General features: G+C 41.5%; 1 protein-coding gene across 1 annotated transcript in view; it reads right to left on the bottom strand.

Annotated features, from left to right (window-relative positions):
* Window positions 1-7,662, bottom strand: part of plcb3 (phospholipase C, beta 3 (phosphatidylinositol-specific)) — a 63,359-nt gene extending 55,697 nt beyond the window's left edge. The window contains exon 1 of the mRNA XM_034856523.1: window positions 6,937-7,662. Within this exon, the coding sequence (XP_034712414.1) occupies window positions 6,937-7,035 (99 nt within the window). The 5' untranslated portion in view covers window positions 7,036-7,662. The remainder of the gene's footprint in view (window positions 1-6,936) is intronic.
* Between the last annotated feature and the right edge of the window lie 5,025 nt (window positions 7,663-12,687).

The raw sequence follows: 12,687 nt of genomic DNA, 5'->3' as shown, positions 1-12,687 counted from the left end.
CAGTTCTGAAGGCAAAAGGGGGTCCAACCCGTTACTAGCATGGGGTAACTAATAAAGTGGCCGGTGAGTGTATATATATATATATATATATATATATTAAAATACACACACAAAGACCAAAATTATAAACACTTTTGTTTTGCCCCGATTTTCATGAGCTGGACCCAAAGTTCTAAGACTTTTTCCAAAAGGCTTATTTCTCTAGTACACAAAAGGCTTGGTTCTCTCAAAAATTGTTCACAAATCGAATCGGTTAGTGAGCACTTTTCCTTTGCCGAAATAATCCATCCACCTCACAATCAGGTTGTTGATTGTGACCTGTGGAATGTTGGTCCACTACTCTTCAATGACTGAGCCATGTTGCTGGATATTGGTAGGACCTGGGACACGCTGCCGTATTCACCGATCCAGAGCATCCCAAACATGTTCAATGGGTGACATGTCGGGTGAGTATGCTGGCCATGCAAGAACTGGGATGTGTTTAGCGTCCATGAATTGTGTACAGATCCCTGCAACTTGGAGCCGTGCGTTCTTGTGCTGCAACATGAGGTGTAGTTTGGACGACACAACAATGGGCCTCAGGATCTCGTCACGGTATCTCTGTGCATCCAAAATGCACCCGTGTTCATTGTCCATAACATATGCCAGCCCATACCATAGCCACACCGCCACTATGGGCCATTCAATCCACAAGGTTGACATCAGCAAACAGCTCACCCACACTACGTTATACACGCTGTCTGCCATCTGCCCTGTACAGTGAAAATTCTCTTACCCCAACCCACTGGGGACAGATTGAAGAAAGAACTAGAAAGCCTTGTTTTAGTGGTTTGCTGAATATTTAATTAATTGTGAGTGTTTAGTTTCCGGTCAGTCCTCCTCTACCATGTTGAAGACATACCCATTGTGGCAGCATTTTACAAAAATAGATAACGGAAAAAAGTCGAATGCAAAGTTTGCAAGTAACAGTTGGCATACCACAGCTGGACTACAAACATGGCGTATTACCTAAAAACGGTAAGCTAACCTGTCTGCGTTAGGTTTCCCTGTCTGTTTTGAGTAGGCTAGCTATATGAACATATCAGAATTGGCATATTTCATAGTCTAATAATCATTTTATAACTACCGGCGTAGTTCCGATTCTGATACCAGTATCGGAAATGCCTCTGATACTGCCCAAAATGCTGGCATCGGTATCGGCGAGTACTGGAGTACAGGCACCAATCCGATACCACATAAACTATTAGAAATACGGATCTATTTACTGGTTAGCTCCGTTAGCTCGGACTTCGGACGAAGTTCTTCTTCGCCACTCTTAAAACAGTTGCGCTGCTGTTCTAGAGGGGCGAAGAAGAACTGATCACTTAACGCCTCCTTAAAACAAGATAACATTAGCGCATCATTTCAGCAGTACTCTACAGTGGATATTCCCACCGGTAAGACGGCAACATATGCAAAGAAGCAATTTCAAGGGGTGGCACGAGTGTTGCAAATTTCAACACCAGCAACTTAATTAAACATTTGAAGACGCGTCACGCTAAAGAGCACAACGGATTTCCAAAATCTACGGGGGGAAAAAAGGAAGAACTGCAGCAGCAAACTCTGGAAACTGCCTTCCAGCAACAAGATTAATTCCCCAAAGACAGTCAAAATGCAACAACGATAACCAACATAGTTTTGGATTTTATTGTACTGGATTACCAACCCCCGTCTGTTGGGATTTCGCCACTTAATGGAGCATTTGGAGCCAAGGTACTGTTTGCCAGGTTGTAAATATATCTCCGAAACTGCGCTACCCAAATCATACGAGACAGTTAGGGTACACGTATGCTGAAAGACGTGCATGCAGTCAGCTTTACCAAGGACGTTTGGCGCTCCGACTTGTGCCCCATATCTACGCTAAGTTTAACGTCCGACTGGGTGGACAGAGAGTCAACATTTACCCCTCGAAGTGCTGTGCTGCACGCCACAGAGTTCCGAGGGTCCCATACTGACACAGTAATAACCAAAGCAATTGAGGGGATGCTAGTGGAAAATCTCGAAGTCCAACGTTCATGTTTTGCGCAACAACGCTAGCAACATGAAGAAAGCAATGGACGAGATGGATCTGCCAAGTTTGGGATGCTTTGCACAAACTCTGTAACTGGGGGTGCATGAAGGGCTGCTGTCACAGAGAAGTGTGAGTGATGCATTTTACAATATTGTGGTTGCACTTAAATTTTTTTATTGTTCTATTTAAAAATAAATGGCTTCCATTTGCTGTACTATTCATGTTTTACAAAGTGTTAAACCTGAGCCAGGCCTTACCACAATGATGCTAATAATATCACAGTCATGCATGTGCAACATGATCTTTTATTTTTTTATTTTTTAACACTGGTATCGTTACTCGGTATCGGCCAATACCCACAGCACAAGTATCGGAATCGGTATCAGGAGGTAAAAATTGGTATCGGAACATCTCTAATTGTGACCAACCTAAGGCAAATCTGTGCAATATTCATGCTGTCTGATCAGCATCTTGTAATGCCACAACACTGAGGTGGAATGATTATTGCAGCAAAGGAGAAGTGCTTTAGACAGATTTGTGAACAATATTTGAGAGAAATTAGCCTTTTGTGTACATAGAAAAAGTCTGAGTTCAGCTCATGAAAAATAAGGGCAAAAACTAATTATATATCTATATGTAAATAAATAATACACTTATATATTCACACACACTGACCAATTATTTTATAATAATTTTGGTCAGTGATGCAAATATAATCCATTTGAATAAAACACTTAGCAGAGTAGGAAAATGTGAGGTGTAAAGATGATTCTTGTATTTGACTTTTGTGCAATCTAGGGCACACTGACAGAGAGCTGCTCTGTAGACATGCTGTCTGTCTCTGTTTGCTTAATTGGTTGTTTAGGAGGAATTTTAACTGAATTCCAGTTGGAATTTTTCTAAATTGAATTGTGGCCAGGCTGCAGAGGGTGGAGGAGCAGCAGGCGTAGGAAGACAGAGAAGGAAGGAGAGAGAAAGAAAGTGGTTTGGCTCTGGATCCTTACAACAAGCTCGAACAGGAAGTCATTTACACACACGAGAACACGTGTGTACACAAGCCGAAACAGAAGAAAGGCGGTCAATTTGCCACGCATTCCTTCTTCTCACCCTGTTTGAATCTGTGCGTGTGTGTGTGTGTGTGTGTGTGTGTGTGTCTCATTTAATGGGCCTGCAGTAGACAGCAGAAGCTCACCAACAGATAGGATTGAAAACGTGAAGGAGGAAAAAACAAGGCTAAAAGATGAAGGGCCAAAGAGACAGAAGATAAAGAAATAAGGGGGTGAACAGTGGGGTTTTCATGTAAACAAGCGGCACTGCCCTCGGGCACTTTGTGTGTGTGTGTGTGTGTGTGTGTGTGTCCTAATTCTCTTCTCACTTTGCTAACTGAGCGCCATGGGAAAACTTTGAAAACCCGGCTTTGAGACAAGCAGCTCTTTTTCTAAATTAGTTGGATTACTATATGTCCGGGTCATAATCAATAAATAAAATATTTGTATATCTTAATCTTTAATAATCTATGTAAAAATCTTAAACATGAACCTTAAAAAGTTCTATGCAACTCCCTGTGGTACAATTATTTCTGCAGCACAGAGTAGATTCTCTCGGTAACAGAGCCAGGTTTACTCATCCTTCATTTGATATGGATAACCTTCAGAGTCCCTAGAGTCTGTTATGAACTTGTGAAAAACTGCATGTACCCTGGCTTTGGAATAATCTAAGAGACATGGAAACAACAGGTGTTCAAATAGCATATTAAGAAAACAATTCATAAGTGATTCAACTGTATTAAACATTGAATGCTGTCATGCTGCTGCCATGTGGGGAAAGTTGTAAATGTATTTTTTAAGTGAATCTGTGATAATGCTACACTGGCCAGGTTTCTTTTATAAAAGACATCTCAACGCAGTTCCTCGTTAAAAAGGCTTCACCAAATTAAAACGAGTTCTTATTTTCTCATGTTTGAGACGTTAGTATGCTTAAAGAGATATTTTCCTGGTTTAAATCCAGCTCTGTGTCATGGCAGTGTTGGGCAGTGTGTTTAGATGAAGTGTGCGTGTGCGTGTGCGTGTGCGTGTGCGCGTGCGCGTGCGTTCTTCTCTCCGTGGCTGCTGTGCACGCAGCTTGGAGCAGCCAAGATCTAATGAGATCCGCCAGATGTCGCAAAATGGCTCGTTTTGCGTCATCTGGCGAATCACCTAAACAACCTGCCCACACAAAGATGACACAGAGGTTGACTGAAAATAGGCAGAGTATCCATTTAAGTATTTTAAGATAATGATATTTCTAAATGATTCAATTCAATTCAATTTTATTTATAGTATCAATTCATAACAAGAGTTATCTCAAGACACTATACAGATAGACCACACTCCAGAATTTACAAGGACCCAACAGTTCTAGTAGTCTCCTCCAGAGCAAGCAACAGGGCCACAGTGGCGAGGAACCACCTATACAAGTCCCTTAATTATCATTAGGACAACAGTGAGCAAATAATGTGATTATCGTGAAGACGAGTATTAACTTGCAGATAGTCTTGTCTTTACACTTCATTTATTTTCTGAATTCTGTAAGGAATGCTTTTATTTGGGGAAAAACAGGAAAATATGCAGTTTCTTCGATGATTTGTTGGGGAGAAGTGGAGGCATAATTTTGTGACAATAGAAACAGGATTATTAGAAGGTGTGCCTTCCTCACTAAACAGGATTACTATGCTGGATAATATCAAGCATAGTAACTGGATAGGCTGGATAACTGCACTGTGGTGCTGCAACTCACTATTATTTTTATCACCCATTAAGCAACTCAAGCATCAATTTTGTCCACTAAAAAACGTTTGAAAACACTTTAAAAAAAACAACATTCCTATAGCTTACAGTGTCATCAAGTTGCTCGGTTGGTCTGAGTCATACAACACTCAATGCAGCAGCAACAGAGAAAAAGAGCCGATCCTCACATTTGCAAAGTTGGAACCAGAGAGCATTAAGGATTTAATGGTGATAAATAACTTACAGCTAATTTAATGTTAATCTTTAAAATGTTTGTTGTGCAGAGATGCTGCTGGACTCGAGAAGACACAATATTAACAACTTGCTGACTGACTTAAATAGTGTTTGTCATTCATTTAGTTGCAAAGAAATTTGGGATGCAATTATGGTAAAACTGAGAATTGGATTTACTTTTTTATGCAGCAATTAAATCATGGATTTGGCAGAAAATCTGCAAAATGGCTTTATGGGACAAAACAGGAGGACATACTGTTTCTTCAGTGAGTTGTTTGTGTCTTCAGGGAAAGCATTGTTTCTGCAGCATATACATGAAAAAGCAGTGAATAAATCCTGGAACCGCTCATTTTACTGTACATTAGGTCAGTCTTTCTCTTCCACATTTAAAAGGTGTACGTATAATCCTGAATTGTGAAAAGCCATGACTGGTTAGAGATGACATCTGTACCATCTCAGATAGGGTTTAATGATGTTGAACAATCTTTTACATCTTGTCTCCAAATACAAAAGCATTCCTGAAATTATTTTATAAACTGTACATTTTGGAAAACTGGCATTTTTCTCTCCATGTCTCATCTCTCCCACATCCCTCCTCTCCAAGATGGGTTCTCTTTCTCCATACATACTCCATAATTCATGTGTTGACTCAAGAGGGCAATACCAAATAGAAGGATGAAACATAAATATATATATATATATATATAAACATAAGGAGGAGCAAGCATGCACTTGTTTTTGAGTGTTCACACACTTGATCACCAGCATAACCATTTCCTGGGAATTCCCTTTGAGAGAGCAAGAGTGTGTTTAGAGAGTGTGTGTGTGTGTGTGTGTGTGTGTGTGTGTGTGTGTGTGTGTGTGTGTGTGTGTGTGTGTGTGTGTGTGTCCACACCTGACCTCATATCTGCAAAGTTTGATAAAAACCTATGATAACAGTCTTATTGGAACTATGGACCTTTTCATGCAATATTGCGATCACACACACACACAAACACACACACTAGATGATAGACCTGGGTTAGTCAAACTCAGCAACTCAGTTAATCATTGATGACCGCTCAGACACATGGACACACACCTATTTACTCTGTGGGGAAGATTGCAGAAGGGCCTTGCACTCTGTCTCAGAAAACCCCAACACGCACACGCACACACGCACACACACGTTGCCAGCCACTATTCTACAGAAACACGCGGAAGGAAAAGTTGAGCAATCTTTGTGCTGAAATTATTAAAATATTCAAAGAAACTCTGTCAAAATGATGGTTACGTTTTTACTAAATTATAAAAAGTGACATTTCAGAGTGTGTGATTCGCAGCTCAAGGTGCACTCAGACAGGTGCTTTCTTTACTAATCCGCTGGGAATAAAGAGGGCAAGTACAAACAGAAAGAAACGTGAGGAAGAGGAGGGTGTAAGGGCGTCTGAACTGAACCTGAGCCGAGGGAAACTGGTTTGACAAGAATTTAACACACACACACACACACACACACACACAACTGGCAACTACCAAGAGTATCAGACAAACACACTCTCGCATAGTGGGGCTTCTGTTTTCAGCGCGTTTTTGTGAGGCTATGCGCACACCTGCACACAAGGCTACTTTTACACATTATTCGTGTTTGTCTCTCTCAACACACATACGCGCAGCAAAAATCACTCACACGAACGAACACACACACACACACACACACACAACTCAACAGTGGGCTTGTATCAAAAGCAGGCATGTCTCATGGTGTCTGCCTCTCGTCCTAAATTGATCACACCAGGAGAACTTCTTGATCAGAAACAACGACTCGTTTCACTATGAGGCTTAAAAAAAAAAAAGAAAAAAAAAGTGCTGACCCGGGAAGAAAACAAGTTTTAAAAATTGCATTCTCACCTCGTCCCATTTGATGAATTTGCCCCCCTTCTTCAGCGCTTCGTGGACGGACACGGGTTTGAGTTGCAGCGCGTGTACTCCCGGCTTGGCCCCGGCCATGGCGAGGGACTGCCTGCCCGGGTGCCAACGCCTAAACCCCGGCTACGGCAAGCTGGTCTCCTCGGAAGGAACCAAAAACGCTATGCCTTCCTTCACTTCCACCCGGAGTTGGGGCTTCTTTTCCGGGGAGACGGTGACTTGGAAGGTCGAGGGGAGGTAACGTTTTTCAGACACTGACCTCAAAAATAAGTGAACCTCGCCGAGAGTTTGAAGAACATGAGGAGCAAAATCCAAACAGAGAAAGACAGGACTTGACTGCTTACAACGCGCACCGCCGCTGCTTTTTCCGCGTCCACGCAACGCGGAGGCGCGCCTACTGCTCTTTTGGTATTATAGGCTTTGATTCATATATTTGTTTATTCATACAGAATCCTTTAATCGCGCACTTGAGCCCGCAGAGAGATCCTTTCCTTCCTTCCTCCCATCTGGTCGACCCCTCTCTTCTCCTCTGGCCCTCTCGCTCCTCTACCAACTTTCTCTGCTTCCTCTCTCTCTCTTGTCGCCTCCGACGCGTTTCTTCCTTTCTCCTCCTCTCCTCCCTGCATGTTTTGTGTGGAACGAAAAAATGAGAAGATTCCGAGAGGAGTGTGTGAGGAAGAAGGACAGCGTCAGATAGCTCTGAGTGAGGGAGGAGGAGGGAAGTCAGTTTGTGTAAAAGGGGTGTGTTTTAATTCTCTTCCTCTGCCTGCCAGGCTGTCTGCATTTCTCCTTCAATTTAGATTGAAAATGATGAAAGAAAAGTTTACTCTGAAACAGTACAGATTTGATCCATTCAGCCTATTTGCTAAAAGTCTACAGCTTGTATGCATACTTCATTTAGTACTGTACTATTGGGGAAGAATTGTCAAAATAAAAGCAACAGGCTGAAGATGTTACTTTTGGTCCTACATTTCCCACAATGCAACTTTGTAGTCTCTTCCGAATAAATCCTCCATTCTTAGGGTGTCTGATGCATTCATCAATATAAGTCATTTACTAATTGAAAATGTGTAGTCTCTAAACTTAAGCCATAACCCTGGTGCCATCACTACGGGTCATTGCTTCTCCTACAGCAGTTTTCCCAGGTAATCTATTACTTCCCGCACAGGCTGCATTCACCTTGCTGTGCCCTTTTAATGAGTGTTTGGGTACTGCAGCCTTCAGCAGTGCACACAGGACACTCAGGCGTTATTGAGAGGAATCCCATCATAAGCCTTCTCTGAATTGTAGCACAGTGTTAAATACAAACATGAATCATTGTTTGTTGTAAGCGTGTACTATGCGTCCACATATTAGTAGCCCTGACAGCCGGGATGAATCTCATGGGGCACAAGATGATTGAATTCATAAGAGTGCAGAAGAAAAGTTTCTGTCGTTTCTCCAATTATTCCTGCTTTTCATTTTTTTATTTTGGGTGTAATAATCCACACCTTCACCTCTTCATCAATTAAAGGAGTCGGTGAGCAACTTGTTGGTTTCTCTGCTAATGTCCACGTGGCCTTCATGAGATAAAAATACTCAAGTAAAGGACAAGTACCTTAGTTAAATTCCACAACTCTGCACTTATGAAGTTGCTTTAAGGGGCCACAAACCAAAACTCTGGGAACCGCCACTTTAATTGACATTTTCTATGATGGCTGATTAACTTTTTGCTCACTTCTTTAGAACTTTATGTAGACCAAACTGTAAGTGAGAAGACTATATGACATATGCAATAACGATATTTGCCTTTTTGGATTAAATAAAAGCATATCAATAAACTAAACATGTCTGGCCCTTGATGTGATTCTTATTTTCCAGTGTGGCCCTTAGTGAAGTTGAGTTTAACACTGCTGTATTAGAGTAATCTCCTTACTGTAGTCTGCAGGAAGCAGACGCACAATCAAAGGCTGTAGTATTTTTTTGTATTATACCTTAACTGCCTAAAGGGGGATTCCTTGGTGTTGACAGTGACAGATTACTTGTGCATCCAGTAATGTTATTAAAACATCACAGTTACAGTAACAACCCAATGCCGTCCAAATCCCGCTGCCAAGCAACATTACAACTTGGACTTTTCATTAAAAAAAAATTTGGCGACTGTTATTACTCTCTAACTCATTAGCTATACCCGGCAGGAATGCCTGCTAAAACCATAGCAAGGAAGAGGTAATCCAAAGAATATCCACAGGTATTAATCAGAAATAATCTATTAGGAACACAAAATTCCATATTTCTGCCGTTGTCAGTGTTACCTGACCCTGAGCAGGTTCACACATCCAGCAGCAGATACATTGTTTAACAATTCAGCATCCAGACGGTTTGGCATTGAGTTGGTTGTGTGTGTGTGTGTGTGTGTGTGTGTGTGTGTGTCTGTGTGTATCTTTGTATATCTGAGCTATGTTAGAACGAGTCCGGGCAGGAACCGAGTCCACAGGTAGATGTATCTGGTTAATTTATCTGATTGCATGCAAACTAACACACACACACACACATACACACACACCTCTCAAATGACAACAAACCAATACAAAATAGACACATGCAAATGCGTTCATTTCAAAAGTGCAGCACACACATGCATAAGCAGGGATATTGTGTTTCTCTGGTGCATAATAAAATTCTCTCTCTCTCTCTCTCTATCTCTCGCTTTCGCTCTCTCTCTCTCTCCACAAACACAAATGAACTTCTTTTTAGCCAGGCAGCAACTGTATTTCATTTGAAGTGCAGACACCTGTGGTGTAAATAGATGGCCTCATCCCTCCATTCACCCCTTTCTCTGTTCTCATTCTGTCTTTAGGTCACTTGGTCCGAGCCTCTCTCTTTCTCCTCTGTGGTTGTCCCTTATCTCCTGCTCTCTCATTCCAACAGGTTACCAGCTCCCATTGGTCAGCAGAATATAGTGTACATGGTGCTCATCTGAATAAACAGGGAAGTAGGCAAGAACACAGCACTCTGTAACAAGAGTAAATGTAGATGAGCAGAACCTTCATGTTTCTATTGACCGTAATGGTTTGGCTTTCCTGTACATTTTGGATTCCGAAATCCATGGCTCCCAGAGGAGAAGGCCTAATAACTTAAATGACCCCCTGCCTTTTCCTGTTGCACCACTCGCATGTTAACATTTTGTTTTCAGTGACAGGTCCTGACAACTATTGGATGGCATGCCATGAACAGCTGCAATGTCCTCCCAGGCCCCCTTAAAGCTGACAGAGCAGAGGGAGCAAAGGAGGACCAGCAGAGCAAAAGGAAGTATCATTTCATTAAATGACAGGGGGACGAAAGGGATAGAGCTACCTTAAATTCATCAGAAACCTAAGAGTGGATGTGAGATTTTAAACATGTTCAGGTATCTTTTCTGTGTTAAGTTTTTCAAGAAAGGCTTTCTTTGTTTCACACGCAGTAAAAAGTGTTGGAATGAAAGCAAAGTCAGTAAGAAAGTGAAAGAAAGAATTATGTAGAAGGAGAAATGGGTAGAGTTTGGAATATGTGTAGGCAGTGGGGGGGAGGAGGACTTGTCATTATAGCCTGCTAAAAAAGAGACAAAAGTGGGACAACGGAGGCTAAAAATGGAACAAAGTGAGGGACAGAGACACATGGAAAAGATGTTGCAGAGAACCCTCAACCCCCCCCCCAACCCTAAACCTAACCCTCCCCCACACACACACACACACACACACACACACACAATTTTCAATTCAATCTGCTTTACTGGCATGAATGTAACAAAGACAATATTACAAAAAGTTTGAGTAATGATGAGTTAAAAATAAAAAAGGTACAAATCATAAAGTCAAGAAAATGGCAAAAACATTAGCACATTCTCTCTCTCTCTCTCTCTCTCTCTCTCTCTCTCTCTCATTCCCTCTCTCTAGTGACAGCCAGATCTTTCTCTCCACCGCAAAACCAAGGACTCACAAAGACACATTGTATAAAGACACACAGGCATATTCACTGTCTTGTCACACACTGCCCCTTCTCCACACACTCACGTGCACACATGCATGTACAAACACACACACACACACACACACACACACACACACAGAAGAGTACACACACTAACTTTAATAAGAAAGGCCTGACTCAGTGAACAGTAGCAATAAAACTTGATCAGATTACTGTCCACAGCGCTGCTGAGATTTTGTCCTGAAGTCGCTGCCAGTTCAGCAGAGACTGGACCCATCTATCTCCAACACCCTACCCGGTTATTGTCCAGAAAAGCTCCTAGGTGGTAGGAGCTCAGTCCTGAGGGAGTTGGGTTAGGAACCGGAGGGCCGTCGGTACAGGTCCCCATACGGCGTGTGGATTAGTAGCTGGAGAGATGCCATTTCACCTCCTGAGCACTGTCAGGTGTGTATTTCAGACCTGTGTGTAGTGATTCCTAACAAACAGAGTGTAAATTGTAATTTCCCCACCAGAGATCAATGAACAGCATAAAGTATTATTGTTATTAGTATCAAGTGGGCATGTGAGCAAAGTGCTGATTACAGTTTTATATTCCCAGAAAAGGCGTTCATACAGATGGATGTGGTGGGGAACCAACCTGTCTTTTATGATTCCATTTATCACAGCCCACCTTGTCTAAATGAGTTTAGCTCCAGTTAGCTCAGCCCGGTTCCCCGTGCAGCCTATAAATGCTGGGGTGACTGAACCCAAGATTTTTACTCCTTTCATCACTGCCACATCTCTGCAGTACAATCCTATACTGCCACCTATTGGCTGCATGAAGCGCTACCCTCCCCTCCCCTCTGAGCAGTGCTGAGTGGATTGTGCAACAGTTAGGAATGGGGATTCACTAGTTTCAGACTCTGTTAATCCTCTAATGCATGGTGTTTGTTGTTGGCAACAAATTCTTTTTCTTAGTGTTTTTCACAATAAACCATATAAAATGCATTGTTTTTTGTTTAATTTTTTAATTAGGAATTTTATTTTGAATTTGTTTTCATTTGTTGACTTCACATAACCAAGAAATCCTGTTTCCGTAGCCCTTTACAGCCTTTTGGAGGTGTACAATTTTGTCTCTACTGTTTTTAGAAAGCTCTTTGGTCTTGGCCATGTCAGTAGTTGGATTCTTACTGATTGTATGGGGTGGACAGGTGTCTTTATGCAGCTAACGACCTCAAACAGGTGCATCTAATTTAGGATAATAAATGGAGTGGAGGTGGACATTTTGAAGGCAGACTAACAGGTCTTTGAGGGTCAGAATTCTAGCTGATAGACAGGTGTTCAAATACTTATTTGCAGCTGTATCATACAAAATAAATATTTAAAAAAATCATATATTGTGATTTCTGGAATTTCTTTTAAACATTATGTCTCTCACAGTGGACATGCCCCTATGATGACAATTTCAGACCCTCCATGATTTCTAAGTGGGAGAACTTGCAAAATAGCAGGGTGTTCAAATACTTATTTTCCTCACTGTGATTCTTATTAATCATCAAAAACTACAATTAAAACTAAACTAATGTGACTGTAAACACATTGGGCTATACATTTTGATACATATAAGTTGAATTTGTTTGGTAATTCTGTTTTGGTAATTCTTTCAATATAATGGAAATGGCAACAAATTATCAAGTACCCCCCTTCAATAAAAAAACAAAATTGCAATTTCATTATTTAAGCATCCTGGAGTAATACAGGAGGTATGGTCCACCTGTGTGTCGGCAAACCTTTCAATCACAGCAA

Source organism: Etheostoma cragini, chromosome 19, assembly GCF_013103735.1.
Source record: "Etheostoma cragini isolate CJK2018 chromosome 19, CSU_Ecrag_1.0, whole genome shotgun sequence".
NCBI classification, from domain to species: domain Eukaryota; kingdom Metazoa; phylum Chordata; class Actinopteri; order Perciformes; family Percidae; genus Etheostoma; species Etheostoma cragini.
This window is presented reverse-complemented; position numbering and strand designations above follow the sequence as displayed.